This window comes from Pelophylax lessonae (assembly GCF_965119305.1).
Source record: "Pelophylax lessonae genome assembly, chromosome: 11".
Lineage (NCBI taxonomy): Eukaryota > Metazoa > Chordata > Amphibia > Anura > Ranidae > Pelophylax > Pelophylax lessonae.
Window position 1 is genome coordinate 68012125 of NC_138778.1, and position 25332 is coordinate 68037456.

The 25332-nt window shown below is 45.0% G+C and overlaps 1 protein-coding gene across 1 annotated transcript in view; it reads left to right on the forward strand.

Moving 5' to 3' along the window:
- Positions 1 to 25332, forward strand: part of QRICH2 (glutamine rich 2) — a 176769-nt gene that overhangs the window by 132435 nt on the left and 19002 nt on the right. Inside the window, exons 13-15 of the mRNA XM_082272781.1 lie at positions 3849 to 3905; positions 4008 to 4109; positions 22562 to 22721. Of these exons, the coding sequence (XP_082128907.1) occupies positions 3849 to 3905; positions 4008 to 4109; positions 22562 to 22721 (319 nt within the window). The remainder of the gene's footprint in view (positions 1 to 3848; positions 3906 to 4007; positions 4110 to 22561; positions 22722 to 25332) is intronic.

Below are 25332 nucleotides of genomic sequence, written 5' to 3' on the forward strand. Positions count from 1 at the left end.
TTGATTGGTTTGCGCAAAACTTATTGTGTCGACAAACTAGGGGAAAGATTTATGTCATTTGAAATTTTTTTTTTCTACTAGTAATGGTGCGATCTGTAAATTTTAGCGGGACTGCGACATTGCGGCGGACAGATCGGACCCCTAACTGACATTTTTGGCACTTTTGGGAGGACCAGTGACATTACTACAGTAATCAGTGCTAAAAACATGTTACTGTAATAATGACACTGGCAGGGAAGGGGATAACCTAGGGGTGATCAAAGGGTTATTTGTGAGCCTAGGGGAGTGTTTTCTAACTGTGGGGAGATGGACTTTGAAATGATCATAGAGATCTGTGTTCCTATATAGAAGGATCATAGGTGCTCTGTGATCATTTCAGAGAGAACAACGGTCAGCTGTGTTCACGACAGCAGACCGTCCTCTCTCAGCAGGGAGCGATCGCGGGTGCCCGGCAGCAATAGCGGCCGCCGATCCCGTGGATCGGCATCCCCGCTTGCCCCTGGCACCACTCCCAAGACTGACGCACCCATACGTCATTTCGCGCAGCGGTTGAAGAAAGGAAAATTGCTTAACATATGGGCAGCCTAAGAGTAGCCAAGAAAACAAATGCAAAGAAGTAAAGTGTAAAATCAAAGTAAACCTCATAACAGAAATGTCACTGCCCACAGCCTTATTTACTGTTGGGCTGACTGTGTATCTCAATCTCCATCTCCATTCTATGCTGACTGTCTGTGCAGTGATCATTCAGTATAGACTGGAGATGTTAGATACACAGTAAGCCCAGCAGTAAATAAGGCTGTGGGCAGTGAAAGTTCAGTTATCAGGTGAGAAGATTTACTTACATTTAACACTTTAATGCTGTGCATTTGTTTGTCTTCTATAAGAGGAATAAATAAACTGCTGGAGCTCCCAGTGCACCCCTGCCCCTATCCGCTGAACCCTCCTTCTCCTTGACCTAGGAGAAGGAGTTCAGCCACCAGGCACAGTGTCCCGGGGCAGAGGCGGAAGGCGGGCTGTTGGTTTTGGTGGGCACAACTGAAATCTGGGGGATGCAGTCCACCCCAGCACACTCTTAGATCTAGCCATGCAGATAAGGCATTAGTGCTAGTAGTTTATATCTGTGCAATGCATTGATCTGCATTGTCAGTCAATGGCATTGCATGACTGTTGACAACGCATATAAAAATTCATGAAATCACACACTGAAAGATGTGAATCCAATCAAAGGGAAAACAATACAATGCATTGGCAGATCTGAAGGTTTAATAACTTATGACCACAAGAAGGCATTATTGCAGCGTATTTCTGTATTTGGGTCATTTCAAGGCCCATCTCTGAAAGGATATACAGTGTGGAATCAATTCAGTTTTTCTTGTTCAATCTCTTTTATTGGAAGTTTTCAAGTAAAAAGTAATACAAGGTTGTATAGTTCGGTATCACAGATATCATACAAGTACACATAGACTTTTTTTGGTTTTCCCATATTGGTAATTTTGACATCTACTGTGAACTGCAAATGGTGTAAAAGTCATAGTATAACATTGTGTAGGTAAGGTATAGGGCTTGTCTACATTGTCCCAAATAATATATGAGGATTCCATTCCATGATCTTCTATTCTTTCCATAGGTCATTGCAGGGAGAAATCCTAGTGTCTCGCATTCTAGCAATAACACTTTAGTTTATGTCTAATGTCACTGTAGGACACAATAGAGACATAGAGGTTGATGGGAAGAACCACAGCGACTAGCAGGGACATGCAATTTCATGGGATAACATCAGTATTATGAGTGCTGTAAGTCCCTTCCCTAAATAGTATTTCAGAAGGAGGCATGGGCGTCCGCAGAACTTTTTTCAGGGTAGGGCATATTTTAAGGTCACCCATGCTCCGCCCCTTTGCAACAATGTCATGAAGGGGAGGGGCTTAGTCATTATACTTATTTTGAGTATTTATTTTTAAAGAGCAAACAGCAGCATTTAGTTTAAAGCATTTGTTAACATAAAAAAAAAAAAAAAAAAAAATTGATCCTGTTCCCTTAAAGCATGTTATACAGCACAGTGCTTTGCTGTGTAATTTGGCCCCTTCTATCACCTAAAATACCTGGCTGATCCTGCCTGGCTATGTCCTCCCCTCTGTAAACTGACCACCATATACCATGGCTGCTGAGCCCACGACACCGTGGTCAGTTTATGTGCCTCCATCATCCGCAGCCCCCCTGTCCTCCTCCCCCCTCTCTCCCCCCTCCCTCCCTGTCTGCTCCTGTAGTTTCATTTAAAGTTTCATATCCTTTTTTACAGTCTGTTTAATAATCCTGTGTGCCCCTGTATCTGTGTTTTATAAAAATAAGCCGTTCTTTACCAGTTTTCAGAGCGCCGCTCACGTGACCCGCCTCCTCTCCCCCCTCCCCTTCTACTCCTCAGCTGACATCAGTGAGGAATCCTTAGCCCTGCCTGCTGCAGGCAGCTGTCAGACGGGGAGAGGAGAGAGCCGACGGGTCACGTGAGCAGCCCTTGGCCCTTTGAAAACTGGTAAAGAACGGCTTATTTTTTTAAAACACAGACACACAGGATTATTAAACAGACTAGACAGGATGGCATAAAGTGGCTTAACAACCACTTGAAAGGGGAAGTTGAGATTCCGGGGGGGGGGGGGGGAGCATTTGCCCCCCCTTGCCCCTACCTGCGGACGCCCATAGAAGGAGGTTAGCAATAGCAGACTCTGTATATTTTGCAGCGAATTTTTGCACACTGTTGATTAGGGTTCGACTGATTATCGGTGTGGCCTATTATCGGGGGCCAATATTCACTTTTTTGAAGAATCGGTCACAAACTTAACGATATTACCAATATTGCTTCAAGGGGTTGTACCAGGGTGATCACCCTGGTACCGTTTTTATAGCCGACGGTCGGCTTTCTTGCAATAACAACCGATGCAGCTTAGCAGCCGCTCTGCTGTTATTACAAGCAGCGGGAGGGGACATCCCCCCCCCCCACGCCGCCTTCCACCGCTCCACCTGTGTCTCCTGTCCCACCGGGAGGTCTGAGCGACCAGCCGCCACGTCTGTCGGCTGGCCCAAGACCTGAACAAAGCCGGAATCAGCTCTGATCAGGTCTCCGATGTTGTAACACAGAAGGGATGTCATGACTTCCGGTTACTGGAGCCCTTAAAGGTTTATAGGCCTTTTGAATGCTTTTAAGTGCAGAGAAGGGGTTTGGGGTCTTATAGACGCCAGATCCCTCCATAAAGAGTACCTGTCACTGCCTATTACTGTCACAAGGATGTTTACATTCCTTGTGACAGCAATAAAAAAAAAAAAAAAAAAAAAAAATTAAAAGGACAGTGTAAAAATAAAAAAACTTTAAATGTATAGAATATCGGCACCTGATATCGGCTAGTGGCCTGAAGGGCAGCCGAAAAATAGGTATCAGCCCTGAAAAAACTATATTGGTCTACCCCTAATGTTGATACATGAGCAGTCCAAGAGGGATTTCTTTAAAATAGAGCTTATCCTTTGAATCTCCAATTTTTTATCACTGCCCAGTGCTTTCCATTCTGATTGGCTGCTATAGGTTACTGCACTTAAGAATAAAAATTGTCGTTGATCGAGGCTGCTGCCACAATATAAATGTATAATTTTCATTAATCCTGTATCTGGAAGTACTATATAGTGTGTGTGTATATATAAATACATATTATATATATCTATACTGTAGCATATAAAATAATACTGTATATAAGCCATAATGTGTTGTATAATTATATTCACAAGTTTCACCTGATTATCTCCCTAGTATGTACATAACACAGCAGTAATTAAAATATGTATCTTACTTATAACTTACTTTTCAGGCAACTGTTTCACTGCCTGTCATGTGACCGCCCTGTAGACATGAAGGTTCCGGGACCGTAAGTTTATTAATATATGTTGTTATTTATTGCTTTAATGAATGATCATCATGCTCATCATCACCACATAAGAGGAATTTATTTTTATTATTTCACACACAGACCGATACTAACAATCCCCAACATTCCAGGACTACCATCTCATCGCTCCCACCGGCCTTTCACAGTTTACGAACTGGATCAAATTCGGCAGTGCAACCGCAAGTGAGTAGATAGAAGGAAGGGGGGAACAGATAGTAAGTACTGCCTTCCCAATCTTAAAACTAAGGGGTTGATTTACTAAAGGCAAATAGACTGTGCACTTTGCAAAGTGCAGCTGCACTCTGCAAATGAATTTGCTCCAGAGCTTAGTAAAGGAGTTAAAGCTTCACTTTGCAAAGAATACCCAATCACATGCAAGGAAAATGAAAAAAACAGCATTTTTGCTTGCAAATGATTGGATGATCGAAGTCAGCTAAGCTTCTATTTATTTCCTAAGCTCTGGAGCAACTGCACTTGAAGGCCCCTTTCACACAGGCGGACCGTTCAGATCAGCCTGTTTGTTTTTTTTGGTGGATCTGAACGGTCCCCCCATGCATTCCTATGGGGCATCGGATGGCAGCGGAGACATGTCCGCTGACATCCTACCCGACCCGATCCGTCAAATCCGGACGGATGGAAACCCTATTTTCCATCCGTCGATCGGATCGGATGGGATCGGATGAGAACGAACAGACGGTCCGTTCCCATCCAATTTCCCCCATAGAGATGCATGGGGAACTGACAGTTGTGTCTCTGCACACAGCGCGGAGACACAGCTGTCCTCCTGCTGCTCAGCGGGGGATCGGCGGCTCGATCCCCCGCTGAGAAAAACGGAATCCGTCCGACGGACGGATAGTGTGAAAGGGGCCGTAGAGTGCTATTACACTTTGCAAAGTGCACTGTCAATTTTCTTTTAGTTAATCAACCCCTAAGTGTCTTCCCACTGTTCGAGCCATCAAATCTTCTCCAAGTTACCATACCCGTGTAGATACAGCATGAGTACATCTATGCACTATGCTCTGATTGATAATAGGAGAAATGAAGAAGCTTGTACTTGTTTCCTTGTCTCGTGGCATGGATGGCTGGTTAAGGTGAAATCAAGTAAGGCTTGCATGTCAAAATTCCCTTCCTGACCCAATAGAACTCTGCTGGCTCAGCATTCTTGGCAAGTTATTTATAGGTTTTCTTGGCAAGGTAAGACAGTGCCCACTTTCTTCTCTACAGGCCAAGCAATCCCAATGCAAGTCTATAGGTAGTTCAGATAAATTATCCAGTGGTAGGCCTGAGTCTGATTTTTATCACACTTTTTGTGTCCCTGTGTAAAAAAAAAAAATTACCTACACTACCACCCTCTTGCTTAAAAGCGACACTGTCAGGTTAAGCGAGCAAAAAAAAAAAAAAACATCTGAAGACACGTATAAAGTGCAGGTATGTAGGTGTCACCACATAAAACCATATAGTGACACATGCACAAAGTACAAAGAATTATAAACAGTGCTCTTGCTGCAGCTAAGTTATTTCACCCATTGTGAATGAGCTGTATAAATTAAAATATACAGGTGAAGCGCTCCCCTCCCCCCCTATCAATACAAATCAATATATCTCCAATTGTCACAGTGTTATAAAGTGCTAGCAATCCACAATCCTCAAACGGTAACAATATTATAAAGTTCAGACAGTCTACAATGTCAAATATTAACAGTGCAATCCAATGAGTACTCCTTAATGTCTATATGTCATAGCCTTCTTATCTTTAATCTGTGCTTAACATACATTTCACCACCAAACCAAAAGTGCTTATCCTCCACCAAGCAAACTGCTCACTCACCAGATAATCATATATAGAAAGCGTTGTCAATAGCCTCCACTCTCTCCACTTCTCCAGGGATTGCTTGTTTATTGGAAAAATGCACCTCTCTCATGTACTTATGTAATTAAAAAAGCCCATCGTTGTGTCACATGTTTATTAAAATCGAATCCCACCAGCCAGCCAGCCACCACAGTGTTCCTGCAAGCCAACCACCCATAACAGGGTGACACCAAGCCAGCAAGCCAGCCACCCATAACAGGGTGACACCAAGCCAGCAAGCCAGCCACCCATAACAGAGTGACACCAAGCCAGCCAATCACCACAGTGTCCCTGCAAGCCAGCCACCCATAACAGGGTGACACCAAGCCAGCCAGCCACCACAGTGTTCCTGCAAGCCAGACACCCATAACAAGGTGACACCAAGCCAGCCAGCCAGTGCCACCACAGTGTTCCTGCAAGCCAGCCACCCAGAACAGGGGGACACCAAGCCAGCCACCCACCACAGTGTTCCTGCAAGCCAGCCACCCAGAACAGGGTGACACCAAGCCAGCCAGCCACCACAGTGTTCCGACAAGCAAGCCACTCACAACAGGGTGACACCAAGCCACCCACACTGCCAGGCGTCAGCCACCACCAACCTACACTGCCAGGCATCAGCCACCAACCCACAACAGGGTGCCAGCAAGCAACCACCCACACTGCCAGGCGTCAGCCACCAATCCACAACAGGGTGCCAGCAAGCAACCCACACTGCCAGGCGTCAGCCACCAACCCACAACAGGGTGCCAGCAAGCAACCCACACTGCCAGGTGTCAGCCACCAACCCACAACAGGGTGCCAGTGTCAGCAGCAGCAGCAGCAACAATTTCAGCAAGCCATTTTTTTAATCTTTCTTGTGTCTTTCAAATTGAAATGGAGATGGATGAGGAGAGAAAAAGTAAAAGTGTGGTCTGGGACTATTTCTCGTCTCAACCTTCTCCAGGAAAAGCAGCAGTGTGCAACACATGTACAAGCAACATAAGTATGGGATCAGTAACTGCAAAAAACAAAAATATGTCAAATCTTTGGGCCCATCTAAGAGTTCATCATATTGAATTGTATCATGCAGCACAGAAAAAAACAAAAGGAATATCAATGTGATTTTGATTCAATACCTCCTCCACTATCCCAGCCAATAATAACATATATGTTTGTGAAAAAAACACATGTCACTGTCTAGATTCAGATGGAAGATCTCAACTGCTGGTCACAGTAGATACTACAAATTACCGTGATATGTAGCCCATACCCCTAGAGATATATTGAATAAAACACCAGAGAAAAAGATGGGGCTTTGTAAAGGCCAATGGGAAGAGGAGGATCACAGGTATCATCTTTATTGAACAGAAAAACACATATAATAAAAAAATATATATCATATAGACATATATCCAATTAAGACAAAGAAGAACGCATGTGTAGAAATATATTCCCATAGGGGAATGCCGATACCAAGTATCAAAAGATGGTATGGTCTCTATGTAGCACGGTCTAGGGTCCCCAGCAATCTGACGCGTTTCGCAGCAAGGCTTCCTCAGGGCCAAAGAGACCAGAACAGACTGATATTTCTACAGAAATGTATACAAAAATAAATTAGATCCATATACAGAATATAATTTTGCATTATCAATATATTATATGTATACATTTACCAACATTCATAAAGCATATGCTATATAATAAGTGAGTGGCAAGTACTGACCCCACTGCAACAGAGACCAAGACGTACACATGCGTTGAGGGGCAGATCATCCAAGGTGACAGAGTAGGGAGGCTCAAGCTGAAACGGCTACACTTACGTGGATCCAAAAGACGTTCCATTAAACTTCTCAAGTATCATAGTACATATGCAGCTCAATGCACTTATATTGGGAGAGTCCCTCTCACATTCTATACCAGTGATGATGGAACCTACTGTAAGTGGATAAAAGAGGGTAAATTAGAGGGACATTGTTATCAAACAATGTGTGACAACAACATGGCTGCAGCCATCACTGAAGACTCTCAAATAGTGATAAATACCTTGACATCAATCACTGTCAGTATGAGGCAGGCAATCCCCAGATATATATTCCAAGTAATTGTCGTAAAGTCGTAAAGCTGGAGTGGCTATTTTGATACACAAAAATCTACAGTTTAATCTCAAATAAATCCGAGCGGACACAGAGGATCGTAAACTTACTATCCAACTTACCTTAGCGTCGGGTGACCTGGCCGTCACTAATATCTATGCACCCAATTCTCCCAACTTTCACTTCTTTCAAGACATGATATCCTGGATAATACAGGTGTCTGATACTTTACATTTAGTAGGCGGGGATTTTAACTTGGTTATGCACCCATTTGAAGATCGCACAACCGCTGACCCCACGCCCCCCGATACTGTACGACGATCTACCTTGGATCCTACACCGCTAGCCCGACATATCTCTTCAGCCTGCCTCACAGATGTATGGTGCACCATGCATCCTATCGACCGTGAATTTACATTTCCTGACTCCAACATGGCAGCATACACATGATATAGCTCCGCCCCTATATCCACCCACAGGACCTGTTTAAATCTATAAAAGTGTGACTGAGAGTCGAGCAACCTCCCCATTCTCCTTTTTGTCCTCAAAAGATCAACACCTACAGACCATCATATTCAAGACAAAAGCTCTTACCTACCGACTACGTCGAAGTTCTGTCTGGGTTCAGCCTCTCCCAGGTCGAAGTCCTGCATCTTAGGCATGCCAATGGCGCCAACAAGGTGGGGAACCCCTTCTGGTGGTCTTCTGGGGTGAGGAGTTCTCTTGGTAGAGATGGTGTCCCTCTCGTGGCTCCCATGTTGTGGGATCTGTTTATTGCAGCAGGGGCAGCATATCTCCTGTCTCTTTTCTTCTTTCTTATGGTGTCTTTCTGTTAGGGGGGGCCGGGGTTTGCTCCAAATGTCCCCATATATTCATATATGTATTAATATAATATGTTCCCTGGTGGTCCAGTGGATTATTGTGGGGCAATAACTCCTTTTTCTTACTGCTCGTTTTAAAATAAGCTGGGGGGGGGGGAGTGTCACTGTGATTTCAGCCCCCTTTTTAAACCCCCCCCCCCAGCCAACAAGAAAACATGTCCGCTGGAACAAGACATCAAGGAAGCAGCACGCCAGGACAGTCTACTGAAACAGGTAAGTGTCTCATGAGGCGGTGTAAGATGGGGGGGAAGGGGTTTAAAAAAAAAAAAGAGGGGGGTCTTTTGTATTAAAAAAAAAAAAAGAAGAAGAGGGGGGTCTTTTGTATTAAAAAAAAAAAAGTGTGTGTGTGTCTGTGTATATATATAAAACAATTTTTTGTTTTTAGGAAATTTTGCGAGGGGGGGGTATACAGATAGAAAATGATTAGAAATCTTCCCTCTTCCTTTCCTTTCCTTTCTATGATTATGCAGCGCCCCCTGCACCTTTCGGTATTCCATTTTCAACATGAGCTTACCGCCACACACACAAGACCACCACCATATCAGCTAAGAGACAACATTGGGTAAGTAAGAAGAAGCGGGAAAAAAAGAGTGCCCTATGCCCTGACGAGCGTGCCTTTTTATCAATTGCAGCCCCAGCCGCTCGCATTCCCGCTACACGAGGTCCAGAGCCTCTCTGGATCACCAAAGTTTCTCCAGGGCAGAAAGTGACTCCTCGAGTCCTGGCAGGCCTCAAGCACGAGGACGCAACGACCCAATGGAGGGCAAATTGGTGTGCAGTCTCTGCTTCAAACAGCTAGCCAGAGACCAGGAGCTTGAAAGCCAGCAAGTCTCAACCCTGCTGAAAAGGGTAGTTCAAGACTCGCTGGAGGAATTTTCGGGTCGCCTGACGCAACCAACGGCAGGTGGGCAAGTCACGGTCCCCATACCGGCTCATGGTCCTACCATCCAGGCCTCCTCGGAAAGTGAAAGGCCCGGTACGTCAGGGATGACGCCAGCTCAGCGGACCCCGCGAGCTGAATCCCCAGGATCAGCGACACAGCGTAACATCCAGGAAGAAGGGGAAGAAATAACCTCTTCCTCGGCGGAGGACCCAGAGAACTCCGGTTTCGAATTTTCCATGGTTTCCCCATTTATAAAAGCCGTAAAGGCGGCACTGGAATGGGAGGACCCGGAACCCCCCCAAAAGAAGGGGAAGACTTACTACCCCAGGTTGCAAAGGCAGGTCGCTACCTTCCCTTTTATGGCAGAAATAAGAGGTCTGTTAAAGGAGGAATTACATAGTTACATAGTTACATAGTTACATAGTTAGTAAGGTTGAAAAAAGACATCAGTCCATCCAGTTCAACCTATGCATCCAGTTCAACCTATGAATGCGTGTGTGTGTTTGCTTTTAATCGTACATTGTATACCCCTGTATGTTGTGGTCTTTAAGGTGTCCATCTACTAGTTTCTTGAAACTATCGATGCTCCCCGCTGATACGACTGCCTGTGGAAGAGAATTCCACATCCTTACTGCTCTTACAGTGAAGAACCCCTTACGCACTTTAAGGTTAAACCGCCTTTCCTCTAGTTTTAGTGAGTGGCCACGTGTCTTATTGTACCTCCTTTCTCTGAATAGTTTGTTCCTTATGCTCGGGTCACCAGTACAGTATTTGTACATTGATATCATATCCCCCCTGAAAAGGTTCAGTGCTTGTAGTCTTTCCTCATAGCTGATGTCCTCCATTCCCCAAATTATTTTTGTTGCCCTTCTCTGGACTTTCTCCAGTTCCAGCACATCCTTCCTGAGGACCGGTGCCCAGAACTGGACAGCATACTCCAGATGTGGCCGGACCAGAGTCTTGTAGAGTGGGAGAATAATCTCTTTATTTCTGGAGTGAATCCCCTTTTTTATACATCCCAGTATTCTGTTGGCTTTGCTTGCGGCGGCTTGGCATTGCATGCCACTGCCAAGCCTGTTGTCTACCAGTACCCCCAAGTCCTTTTCCATCCTAGACTCACCCAGAGGTTCCCCCCCTAGTGAGTAGCTTGCTTTCTGGTTTCTGGCACCCAGGTGCATTACTTTACATTTATCAACATTAAACCTCATCTGCCATGTAGTTGCCCACCCCGTTATTTTGTTCAGGTCTGCTTGCAAGATTTCCACATCCTGCATAGAAGATATTGGCATGCCTAATTTAGTATCATCTGCAAATACTGAGATTGTACTAGTTATCCCCTCCTCTAGATCATTTATGAATAAATTAAACAGGATTGGTCCCAGGACAGAACCCTGGGGGACCCCACTTTCCACACCCGCCCAATCCGAGTACTCCCCATTAATCACCACCCTCTGTACTCTCCCCTGGAGCCAGTTCTCTATCCAGGTACTCACCTTATGGTCCATACCTACCTTCCTTAGTTTGTACAGTAATCGTTTGTGGGGAACGGTGTCAAAGGCCTTTGCAAAGTCCAGATACACCACATCCACAGGCTTACCTTTATCTAGGTGGCTGCTCACTTCATCGTAGAAGGTTAATAGATTGGTTTGGCAAGAACGATTTTTCATGAATCCATGCTGATTACTACTTATAATACCAGTTTCATTACTAAAGTCTTGTATGTGGTCCCTTAACATCCCCTCCAAAATTTTGCAGACTACTGATGTTAGGCTGACCGGCCTATAGTTACCCGGGATATATCTCGGCCCCTTCTTAAATATTGGTACCACGTTGGCTTTTTTCCAATCAGCTGGCACCATACCCGTCTGTAAACTATCCTTAAAGATCAAGAATAATGGTCTGGCAATCACCTGGAAGGGAGAAGGGAGAAAGAAGATCCGCTTCTTCAAATAGACTCCAGAAGCTATACCCCCTCACAGAAGAAGACGGGGCATCGTTGTCCAATCCGCCTGTGGTGGACGTTGCAGTCACCAGACTGGCCAAAAATGTAACCCTCCCAATGGAGGATTCCTCCTCCTTCAGGGATGTTCTAGACAGGCGTATCGACACTGACTTAAAAAGAGCCTACCTTGCAGCAGGTAGCGCCTGTAAACCAGCAGTGGCATTAACATCTGTGGAAAGCGCCATAAGAGTATGGACGCCGAATTTGGAATGCGCCATCAATAGCCAATTGCCGAAAGACCAGATTATTAAAGCTCTGGATGAAATGAAACTTGCCGCGGACTTCACGGGGGAAGCGGCGATAGTCATCAGTAGGTGGTCCGCCAGAGCGATGCTCAGCTCGGTGATAGCCAAGAGAGCCCTGTGGCTAAAACCCTGGGCGGAAGACCGTTCGTCGAAGCAAAATTGCTGCAAGCTTCCCTTCGACGGGAAAGCCTTATTTGGCCAAAAATTGGAGAAGGCCATTTCCAGAGTCACGAGCGGAAGGTTGGGCCTTCTGCCTCAAGACAGAAAAACCAGGAGACGACCCTCCAGAGGGATACCGAATAGGTTCTGGGAATATGGGAACTGTCGGTACAACAGAGACTCTAGAAGGAACTGGAGAGGCATTTAATCCACCTCCTTGAGAAATCAAAGAAACAAGGCCCCTACAAATCCCCCTGCCTCCCAGAAGCCCTTTTGACGCCAAACCAGTCCAGAAGGAAACGGTCAGGGCGCGATTGCTCAGATTTGCCCAAATCAGGCAGGATCATTGTCAGGACCGGTGGGTGCAGTCCACAGTCCAGCAGGCCATTCAAGCAGCACCCCCCCCCCCCCGAGTATTCCTTTACCCCCACCAAGACATCACAGTCTCCCTTGAAGATGTCAGCACTCCAGGAGTATATCAATATCCTGCTGGATCTGGAGGCGATCGTAGCAGTTCCTGCCTGTCAGAAGTTTACAGGGTTCTACTCGCCTCTGTTCCTGGTCCAGAAAAAAACAGGAGGTTTCAGGCCAGTGATAGACCTCTTGAGGTTGAACCAGTTCATCAGGTTGGAGAGGTTCAAAATGAAGTCTCTCAACACGATAATCCAAATAATCAAACCAGGGGACTGGATGACCTCAGTGGATCTACAGGACGCATATCTGCACGTCCCAATACACAAAGCATGTCAAAAGTTCCTCAGGTTCGCGTTAGGGGAAGACCACTTCCAATATGTCTGCCTCCCCTTCGGGCTGTCAACGTCCCCGCAAACCTTTACCAAGGTACTAATTGCAGTCTTGGCCCCCCTCAGAGAGAAAGGGCTCAGGGTCCACCATTTTTTGGACGATATTATTCTTATAGCCCAAAGTTTAGACCTATTACAACAGCAAAGAGACTTACCTTTGGCCACCTTAAGGACATTCGGCTGGATAGTAAACCTACAGAAAAGCCAGCTGGAACCTACGTGGAATATGGTCTACATGGGAGCCCAATTCAATACCCAAGAGGCCACAGTCTCTCTACCTCTACAAAAAATCCCCAAGATAAGGGAAAAGATACAGCAGGCCCAAGCAACATCGGTGATGTCAGCAGCCCAATGTATGAGCCTGTTAGCGACCATGGCGTCCTGTATTCCGATGCTTCCATGGGCACATTGGAGACTCAGAATCTTCCAGCTGGGCTTCCTAGCGCAGTGGAGAAAACTGCGGCTAGCTCAACCCATCAGGGTCAGCTTCCAAATGAGCCAAAGTCTTTGGTGGTGGACACGCCAAGATACTTTATTGAGACACCGGCCGTTGGGTCCACAAGACTGGATCACGGTCACTACGGACACAAGCGCAGCAGGGTGGGGAGCCACTTGTGAAACACACAAGACTCAGGGCAGATGGGAATTCCCTACACAGGGCCTCGTCTCCAACGTCCTGGAGCTCCAGGCAGCCTTTATGGCACTAACCACCCGACTACCCTACATATGTGGGCGTCCAGTCCTAATACATATGGACAATACAGCAGAAGTGGCATATATACAAAGGCAAGGAGGAACACACAGTCGTTCTCTCCTAGCAGAGGTATAACCAATAATGACATTGGCACAACAACACCTGGCAGATCTAAGAGCAATATATCTGCCAGGCAGGCAAAACATAGAAGCGGACCTTCTCTCGAGGCAGTTCAGGAACCCCAACGAATGGGCTCTTCACCCGGAAGTGTTCGGGCAGATCGTCCTCCAGTGGGGGCTTACGCCAGTGGATCTGTTTGCTTCCTCAACCAACTACAAGGTAACCCACTTCCTCTCGCGCTACCCTCACCCAATGGCGGAGGGGACCGACGCCTTGACACATGCGTGGAGGGCACAACTGGCCTACGCCTTTCCTCCAGTCTCACTAATACTGAGGTTTCTGAGGAGGCTACTGGCAGAGAATCTGGTAGTCATTGCGATACTTCCATACTGGCCACGCAGGCCATGGTTTTCTCTGGCAATGGATCTGAGCATGTGTCCTCCGATCATGCTGCCAGAAACCCCGCTTCTCCTGGTGCAAAGAGACATCCTACACCTGAATCCATCTCGGCTGGCCCTAGCAGCCTGGAGGTTGAAAGGCAAGGGTTACAAGACCTAGGATGTTCACCAGAGGTCATACGTACACTGCAAAGCTCCAGGAAGAGCTCCACGAATACCATATACACCAGGATATGGAAGAAATTCACAAGCCTTGCGACCAACCGGCAGTTCGAACCAAGTAACCCCAATATTTCGCAGATCCTTTCTTTTCTGCAAACGGGGCTAGATCTAGGGTTAAGCCTAAGCTCTCTGAAGGTTCAAGTTTCGGCCATCTCGGCCTGTACGCAGAAAAAAATGGTCAGCAAATCCGCTGGTAGAACGGTTTATGAGAGCAGTTCTTAGGCTTCGTCCTCCGAAGAGGAATAGGTTTCCCCAATGGGACCTGGTGGTAGTCCCAAATTTCTTGACACAACCCCCGTTTGCTCCCCAACGCAGGACTGTTCATTAGGGAATATCACCCTGAAAACTGCCTTCCTAATTGCCATAACTTCAGGCGGGAGAGTGTCAGAGCTCCAGGCCCTGGGTGCTACTGTCCCGTGTACAACTTTCTTTCCGGATAGAGTGGTATTAAGACCACTGGATCACTTTGTGCCTAAAGTGGCTTCAATATTTCATCTTAATAGTGAATGGGTACTCCTGGGATTTCCAGAGGAGTCAGAGGCCAAGCTTCAGGAACTGGACATCCCCAGGATCCTGAAGGCCTATTTACAGGCAACGGCCGCCTTCAGACAATCTGAGAGGCTTTTCATCATTCCTTCTGGGAAAATGAAGCGGAAGGATGCCTCAGCCAGAACAATATCAGCATGGATAGTCAGAACCATTCAAAATGCATATAGAGAGGTTGGGAAGGAACCTCCGGAGGTGGTAAGGGCTCATTCGACCAGAGCAGTGTCATCATCCTGGGCAGTTCGTGCAGAGGTGTCTCTGGAGACAGTGTGCAGAGCAGCTATCTGGTCTTCCCGCCATACGTTTATGAAACATTACAGGGTGGATCCAGCAGCTCTCACTACGGTGGAGTTCGGGAGAAGAACTATTCAGGCATCTATGTCTACATGTTAAAATAAAGACTGAGTTTGCAACACAAAACCCTCCCTCTCAGAAGCTCATTATTTATCATGTGTATGCTGCCATGTTGGCATCAGGAAAATGGAAAATTGTATCAAATACTTACGCCAATACATGGCAGCATACGGACCCTCCCTCTTGATCTTTATGCTTTTTACAAAGAATGGAGAGGTTGCTCTCAGTCACACTTTTATAGATTTAAACAGGTCCTGTGGGTGGATATAGGGGCGGAGCTATATCATGTGTATGCTGCCATGTATTGGCGTCAGGAAAAGAAAATTACGGTAAGTATTTGATACAATTTCTCACGCATCGACTACTTTTTTGCTTCATCATCTCTTACCCCTTTACTGCGAGACCAGGTTATCCATGATATGGCTATCTCGGACCACTGTCCTATAGCGATATACTTTCCTCTCGTCACATTTTTTACATCTACGCCTATATGGCGTTTCCCATGTTTTCTAAAGGATAATGAGGAATTTTTGCATACGATGTCATCCTCATAGGAGGAATATTCCTCATATAATGCCTCCCACCTCACCTCTGATCCCAATCTCTTTTGGGAAGCAGGTAAAGCCTTTTTAAGGGGCAAGATCATATCCTACACTTCCCAATATAAAAAACATGCACGTCAACAGTTCTCAAAGGCCAGTCGCGAATTGCGTCATGCTCAGGAGGCTCTGACATCAAATTGAACTCCTTCCACCAATAAAACCTGGCTGAGGGCTAAAAATTAGTTTGATGTATAGGCCGCACAAGAAGAAGCGTTTAATTCTTCATATTAAGCTCTAGCGATCACAGGATGATCACATTTAGTATAAATAACAATATAACAAGGCAAGTGGGGAACATAAGAACCCTAAATTTCAGAAGGGCAAACTTTCCAAAATTGTACTCATTGATGGAAAGGGTAAACTGGGACCAAACCCTGGGATCACTGACCACTGAGGATAAATGGGAATGCTTTAGGAACATATTAAGCAAAGGCATCTTGCAGTGCATTCCTATGGGAAATAAATTTAGAAGAGACAAAGCCAAACCTGGTTGGCTAAACCGTAGCATAAAAAACTTATTAGGGGAAAAAAATTGGCCTTCAAGAAATATAAATCAGAGGGCACAGTATCGGCTTTCGAGCAATACAAGGAGGCAAATAAGAAAAGTAAACAAGAAATCAAGAAGGCTAAAATCAACTTTGAGAGACAAATAGCGGAGGATAGTAAAAAAAAACCCAAAGAAATTCTTTAAATATATCAACAGCAAAAAAACTAAGGCAGAGCATATTGCACACATAATTAACAATGATGGGAGGATGGTTACAGGGGACACTGAAAAGGCAACCGTGCTGAATGCTTTTTTCTCGTCAGTCTTTACACAGGAAAAGGAGGGGTACACTGACCATGACTGTATGGTTAGTAGTAATTCACAGGACTTGCCACTATGGCTAACAGAGGGTGAAATCAGGGAAAGGCTGGATAATCTGAACACAAACAAATCACCAGGCCCGGATGGCGTACATCCGAGAGTACTCAAGGAACTCAGTAAGGTTATATCTAGACCACTGTTCCTAATCTTTGCTGACAGTATTAGGACAGGAGATGTACCAGGGGATTGGAGGAAAGCAAACGTGATTCCGATATTCAAAAAGGGGCAGAGGCATATCCCGGGAAATTATAGGCCTGTCAGTTTGACATCAGTAGTATGTAAACTACTGGAGGGGATGATAAGGGACTATATCGTAGAGTTGGCTAAAGACAACAACATCATCAGCAGTAACCAGCACGGGTTTACAAATGGGCGTTCTTGTCAAACCAATCTCTTAGCATTCTACGAGGAGGTGAGCTGTGAGCTAGATAGGGGCAGACCAGTGGATGTGGTGTACTTGGATTTCACTAAGGCGTTTGATACAGTTCCCCACAAGCGCTTAATTTATAAAATAAGGTCTGCAGGTATCGACAGCAGGGTTTGCTCCTGGATACGGAACTGGCTAAAAGGCCGTGTACAAAGGGTGGTAATAAACAGCGCATACTCAGACTGGTCTGAGGTAGTAAGCGGGGTGCCCCAGGGCTCAGTCCTGGGACCAACCTTGTTCAATTTATTCATAAACAACATTGAGGATGGGATCAGTAGTTCGTTATCAGTTTTTGCAGATGACACAAAATTGGCCAGGGCAATAACTGCACAGCATGAAACAGATATCCTACAGAATGACCTGGACAAAATAACGGAGTGGGCAACGACATGGCAAATGAGGTTTAACGTGGAGAAGTGTAGGGTTTTGCACTTGGGGACTAAAAACATAAAAACACAATACACGTTAGGAGGGGAACCCTTGGGGGAATCAAAAATGGAGAAGGATCTGGGAGTCTTGGTTGATGATAGATTAGGCAACGGCATGCAATGTCAAGCGGCAGCTGCCAAAGCCAGCAGATTATTAGCATGCAGAAAAAAAGGGATGTATTCCAGAGATAAAACTATAATCCTTCCACTTTATAAAACTCTGGTCCGACCGCATCTGGAGTATTCTGTCCAGTTCTGGTCGCCAGTCCTTAGGAGGGATGTGTTGGAGCTGGAGAGAGTCCAGAGAAGGGCAACTAAACTGATTAGGGGATTGGAGGACCTTAACTATGAAGAGCGTCTGCAATCTCTCGATTTATTCTCCCTGGAGAAGAGACGTCTGAGGGGGGACATGATAGCAATTTATAAATATCTTAATGGGGATCTCAGCTTAGAAAAAAAGCTGTTCATTCGAAGGGATTGCATGAGGACTCGAGGACATACGATGCGATTAGAAGAGAAGCGTTTTAACCTCAGGCAACGTGGGGGGTTCTTTACTGTTAGGGCTACAAGATTGTGGAATTCTCTACCACAAGAGGTGGTTTCGGCGGGAAGTATGGTGGCTTTCAAAAGACTCTTAGACTTACATCTCAAGGATCAGGACATTAAGAGTTATGTGAGATGATTACAGCCACACACACCCACACAGGTTGAACTGGATGGGCTATTGTCTTTATTCAACCTCACCTACTATGTAACTATGTACTATGTAACTATATTACTCTCTACGCTATCATAAATTCAGAAACAAAGCTGGCAAACTCCTTGCTAAATTATGCTCGCATACCCGCCGCCCGACACGTATAACTGCCCTTAAATCAAAAGATGGTACCCTCGCTTTATCGCCAACGGAAATCAGTAAGATGCTGGTAGACTATTATACTGCTCTATATTCTAACGACCCCATTGACCATGATATTGCCCAGACCCTATTAGCGAAAGCACGTTTGCCCACCCTCTCATCGGCCGATTTAGAGACTTTAAACTCCCCCATCTCATTGGAAGAGATTCGACTTACCATCAAAGCCCTCCCATCAGCCAAAGCCCCTGGTCCAGACGGCTATTCAGCCGAATTTTACAAGCTCACTAATGATTTCATCCCGCCCACCCTGCCTCCCGTTTTCCAATCAATGTGGTCAGGTGGTCCCTATCTCTCTACGGGATCACTTGCTCACATCAAACTCATTTCTAAGCAAGGGAAAGACCCACTTCTGCTGGGATCATACCATCCGATATCCCTTATAAATGTTGACGCAAAGATCCTCTCAAAAATAGTTGCCTCACATCTTGCCCGCCTACTTCCTCCCCTTTTGCTCCCTGCCCAGTCAGGATTTGTCATGGGTTGCTCCGCGACACTTAATATTTGTAGGGTCCTTCTCACACTCAAACATGCTAAAAGACACCCCCAAATAGACGCAGCCATTATATCCTTAGATGCTGAAAAAGGCCTTTGACAACATCAGTTTTACCTGGCTTTTTAAAGTCATGGAAACATTCAGCTTTTCAGGTCCTATTCTTCAGTTTCTTCGACAAATGTATAAAGCACCGGCTGCCAAACTTTCTACACCTGATTTTACTTCGGACACTATCCCCTTAACGAAAGGGAAAAGCCAAGGCTGCCCCCTCTCCCCTCTTCTTTTAATTTGGCCCTTGAACCTCTATCCAGAATTCTCAACTCATCAGAGGGTGTTAGTGGAATCCCTATTGGGAACCAGACCCTTAGATCCGCTCTACCCGGATGATATATTATTTTTTTTTTCTTCTAACCCTCTTTCCAATTTTTCTATTCTTAAAGATTTGTTTGCAGCCTTTCGTCTCTGCTCCGGCTTCCGGATAAACTTTGATAAAAGTGAGGTCTTGAACCTACATCCCCACTTGTCCGCTCACTGGCGCAGGTCATCGCCCTTTGGCCTCTCAATCTATACCATACCTAGGCATACGCATAGGAATGGACCCGTCATCTTTGTACACCCTCAACTTCCCACCACTCATTTCTAAAATTGTTTCTGAATTGGAGACTTGGGCAGCCCTCCCTCTCTCACTCTTCGGGAGATGCCACTTATTCAAGATGGTTTATTTTTCGCGTCTGCTATATCCATTGCAGACACTCCCTCTAATCTTGAAGCACTCTGATGTGCAGAAAATACATAAAGCATTAAACATTTTTTGTGGTCTTCGAAAAAACCTCGTAATGCTTTACAAAAACTCTCTCTCCCGAAGTTTGAGGGTGGGGCGGGTCTCCCTGATATCCGCCTCTACAACTTAGCATGTCTACTTAGACAGGGTCTCGATTGGCTCAAAGGAGCATCAAGATATTCCAACTTTGAGCTCGAGGACGCACTGGTATCTACGTGCACCCTGTCAGCCATCCTTCACTCCTCTATTAGGGCGTTACCAGCCCATCTTAAAAATAATATTGTTATCAGAGATACAGTGGTGGCGTGGCGGGAGGTGCGGAGGAAATTAGGACTGCCCTCTAACATCTCGAGTTACCTCACCATCCATGGTAATCCCATGTTCACCCCCTCCATCTCACAAGCAGCCTTCAGACTATGGTCATCTCTGGTTTAACCAAAGTCTCTTCGTTGTACGAGAAGAACACTACCAACCATTTCAAACACTGAGCCAGGAATTCTCTCTGCCTTCTACTCATTTTTTTTTATTTACATCACTTCTTTTCTCCGGACTTGCTGCGGATACCGCACAAACCCCTTTCAGTCCTCTTTTATCGATGTAGTGCTCCACCAAAAAGAATATTCTATTTCTACTTTATACACACATCTAGTCTCTCATTCCTTGGGCAAGATTCAACAGACACTATTCCAAAAATGGTCTCACATTCTGGGGGATGAAATGTTACCGGAAAAGCTTCTCAAGAGCTATAAAAGTGTACATGCCAACATCACTTCAGAAAGCTGGCGAGAAACTCACTTTAGAGTAATGTACTGGGCCTATTTTCCATTTCGACATCATCCGGATGACCCCATCCAAGCTCAATGTCCGTGGTGCAAACTCATGCGGCCTACACTTCTACATCGACTTTGGGACTACAGTAATCCCCCGCTACACCGCGGTTCAGTTTTTGCGGTCCCGGTAATTCGCGTTTTTTTTTTGTAATGTTATTTTACTATATAAATCATTAAAAATGAAAGATTTTTGTGTTTTTCATAGCTCTTGCTCTGTCTCTAAGTATCTTTTATGTGTTTAAATGAGTTTCTATTGTTTTAAAAGTGTGTTTAAAGACCTTAAAATGCTTCTACACGTACAGTGACAGTAAAAAAATCATGCCTACAATGCATTTTAATAGGGTTTTTCTATTTCGCGGAATTTCACTTTTCGCGGCTGGGTCCGGAACATAACCCCCGCAATGGAGGGGGGTTTACTGTACCCCCATATCAGCAATTTTTGGGACAGAGTGCTGGACTATAACCGTCTTATCTCCAGTACGGGCTTACCTAAGGTCCCTACTATTTGCCTTTTCAGTTGCATACCCTACCCTACCTCTGGGGCGGGCCCCAGAATCACCTCCCTTTCACAATGGACTCACCTTTGTCTCTTGGCAGCACGCAGGACCATCATGGCCAATTGGATCAACCCCATCCCCCCAAACCTTTCACGGGTTCAACAATCTTTGTTATCCTTATGTCAATTGGAGTAACTCGATGCTATGCTATCTAATCTTTGCTCTACCCCCAGATTTCTTATCAGATGGAGATCATTTTTGGAACATAATCTCTCAGGAGAGACCCTGGCGGATATGATACGCCCTTTCAGATTTACTGAATGGTATCTTAATAGAGACATAGCCAACTCCCTTGGCAATTTGACGGTTGCTCCCCCAATCGTCTCGGACTGAATTCTGTTACGTCCATCTTTTTTATAGGCATTTGCCTACTTATATGTCATTATACCCTCATAGTTACTGTCTTTCCTAACACTTATCTCCTTTACCTATCTTTCTTCAGGCATTCTATCACCATTTTTATATATTTCTTTCTTGTGTTTTACTTGCAGGCTAACCCTTACTTTTTACTCCCCCCCCCCCCTCCACTGACTCCAGTCCAATCCACTGTCTAGCTGTTGCCTAGCTTCTTTTTAGCAGTTTTGCACTGATTGCTGTAGTTGCAGTGAGTGCCCTACTGCAGAGGTAGTCCACTGACTTCAATCCAATCCACTGTCTAGCCGTTGCCTAGCTTTTTTTCTAGCAGTTTTGCACTGACTGCTGTAGTTGCAGTGAGTGCCCTACTGCAGAGGTAGTCCACTGAGTGACTCCAATCCACTCTGCTGTATAGCTGTTGCCTAGATTTTTTCCAGCAGTTTTGCACTGTCTGCTGTAGTTGTGCAGTGAGTGCCCTACTGCAGAGGTCGCCCACTGACTCCAATCCAATCCACTGTGTAGCTGTTGTCTAGCTGTTGTCTTGTCTAGCTTTTTTCTAGCAGTTTTGCACTGACTGCACTGCAGTAGTGATTTATTGCAGTGAGTGAGTGCAATACTGCAGCAGTTTATTTATTATGCAATATGCATACCATTAATGCACATCAGATGATGTGAAACTGATGCCCCTGCAAGTGCACTTTTCCTATCAGTTTTCATGCAGTTAAGGTGTGAAGAATGTTTAAAATGTTAATAAATAAAGATTAACATGTTTATTAACAGATTTGTGTAAAAATTTGTGTTTATTTTGCAAAATTTTAAATGTGTGAAAATATCGGCCGATACCGATACCGATATGCAATCGCCAAAATATCGGTAACGAAAAACTGATATCGGTTGATCACTAGTAGGGATCCCTCCTGAGTTTGGACCAGCTGAGTGACATCAGCTGACGGCAGACTTTATGTTCCTGTCAGCTGAATACGGGTTACAGGAGTACAGAACTAAGTGCAACTAAAGAACTTCTCCTTTAAGCGTCCCAACTTTTGTCATTTTGTATGATAGCAAGGGTGCAGCTGTATTGACACCACTATTGTTAGATGATTGTAAGTAAAATCTTGATAACTTTCTTAACTTTACTTTTATCTTAGTGATCGCATTGCTGACATCACTGATCTTGGATATACATCCCATAACCGAAGTTGTGGGGGAAGCCACACAACGACTTTCCCAAATCGGCGTTATGTCAGGTTTCAAGGTAGCACCCCATGTTCCATTCAAGAAGAAGATCTAATAGGAGTTGGTATAAAGGTAAAGATCTTTTAGTGTTTAGCATTGACTATATATATTATTTATAGCATATACTGACATATATATACATTGGGTTCTAACTTTAGTCACCACACACTGCACTGAGAATATAACAAATTTTTTTGCCTGCGATTCAGCACGCAAAAGCAAAAACACCAGCGTGAACCAAAAATAGTGCATGTGAACACACACACACACAACAAAGTGCAGTTAGAGTGTGTCAGATTGTCACCTGCTGAAGTTGAAGGACCCCCTGAGCCCCCCCCAAAAGGTCTAACCCATGATGCGTAGTGTAGAAAAAAGGCGTTGTATCATGTCCTAGGGTTCATTCTCACATTTGGGTCCCAAACCCATAGTGAAAAAAACAGCACCCTCGGGTTACCACTCAAAGGAAAGACTGACACTTTGGGCCTTCTGCCTTCCCAGTCATTGGCCAGACAAGAACAGCCCCATTCCTGTGCTTTTAGTAAAGCCACATTTTTTTTGGGGGGGGGGGGGGGGGTGGGATAGAGTAGGGAAACTCTGTGTCCCATCACTGAGAATTGAGGCTTTGTTTTGTTTCAATGGGAAAATTACTTTAGGTGTGTTCTGCATGCGTTTAAACCCCAACAGAGTTTTCAGTTTACATTGACTAAACACAAATTCCAGGTGCATCACAACAAAAAGTGTGCAAAGTGTTTTTTTGTTTTTTTTGTTTTTAGAAAGCAGCCACAGCCTAGAAAAAGCCTTTCCCCTGCCAGCATGCTGTAGACCCTTGGTTCATCTTTGCAATGCTTTGCACTAGAAACATAATTTTAGTGTCATTTTAAATAGGAAGAATTATGTAATAAAATATTTACTATTTTGTATGGTAACACACTTTTTGTTTGTATTAAGCTAACAGTGTTCAAAGTAGGTAAAAGTATGTTTAAGTTTTTTATATCTTTTTGTCTATAGATTGCATAGAAAATAAAATTGTTTTTGCAATACAACATCGCCAAACGAAAACCTTGTTTGTAATTGTAAACTCAAAATTTTTTATTAAAATATCAATCATGTTATACTTACCTGCTCTCTGCAATGGTTTTGCACAGAGCAGCCCCGATCCTCCCCTTCTTGGGTCCCCCACGGGTTCTCCTGGCTCCAAGCGGCTTGCTATGAGGGCACTCTTGCGCTGTACCCTGTGTGTCAATTGACAGAGAGGACATGGCTCAGCCCCACCCCCAATTCCTCCTCACTTGGCTGTGCCTGAGCTAATGAGGAGGGAGAGAGTCACTGCTTTTGTGCACATCGCTGGATCGAGATCAGGCCATAAGAGGTATACAGGTACAAGAGCTGAAGTCATTAAAGGGTAAGTTCACCTTTTCTCACAAAAAACCCCTATAGCCCCGTACACACGTACTGAATGTCGGCCGAACGATCGGCCGTCTTTTGTCCGGTGCTGTCCTGTCGGTTGAAAAGGACTGCACACGAATTTTGTCGGCCAACAACAGCCGACTGCAGAAGTGATGTCATGTGATGGTTAACTTTCCGTGTGTTTTTTCTTCTCTGAGCATGCCCAGTCTTGCTCATCTGCTGTTTGTCGGCCGAATTCTGTACTGACTGAGGAAAAATCAGCCATTCTGGTGTTGGCCAACAAAAATTTTAAAGCCTGCACACCAGATTCTGTTCGGCCGAAAAGTCGCAGTCGGTTGTCGGGAGCATCATACTAACAAGCCGACAGTCCGATCGGTCGGTGGCCGAATATTTACGGCCGACAATCGCTACGTGTGTACGGGCCTTATGCATTCCAGGATCCTCAGCAACATTACATGCTATGGCTCAACCTGGTAAAATAATGTGCTATTTTTTCCCTTCGTATGTGTAGGCCATAAGCGGCCTGCTAGCGTAAACTCCTCGATGCCTACCTCCTCCGTCTTGCTGTTGGAAGTGCATCCCCAGTGGCTGATCCTGTGAATTCAAACTGTGCACATCTTCCTTTGGCCACATGTACCTTTTTTTTGGTCATAGGAAGGTGATGGAGGAGAGAGCAGAGCCCACAGCCCTGATCTGGGGGGATTAGGAATATTCCCCCCACTTAGAGCAATTGGGATCATGCTTTATTGGGGGTTTTTTTCTTCCTCTGGATCAACTGTGGGTATGGGATGAAGGTTTTCAATTTGTGTGTTTTGTCTTGTTTTTTTTTCTGTGATTTTAACTGGCTGGACTGGTGTCTTTTTTCAACCTGAATTACTATGTAACTATATGCACAGTGATAGCTCTCTGCTGCGGCCCACAGTTTGACACTGAGATTCTAGGTCTTACGGAAAAGGTAAATTCTCCATCATAAAAAGGGGGGGGGGGTTCCCAGCTATGCACATTAAAGTACACCTATAGCCATTTTTTGTTTTCTATATATAGAGTAGGGAAGGATTAAAATTTCACTGAGCGAGAGGAAATCTGTAGGATTTCCCCATGTACGATAAACAGTATGGATGGAGGAATCTGCACTGCTTGCTATTGTATTCAGCACCTACGACTGTCAGAATTCTAAAATAGGTATTGCTTTTAATAGGATACAGTCGCTGTTTGGCCAATAATTTTCCACCCGCCACAGCCCATTTGAGCCACCAGTAAATGGCTGAAATTCAAT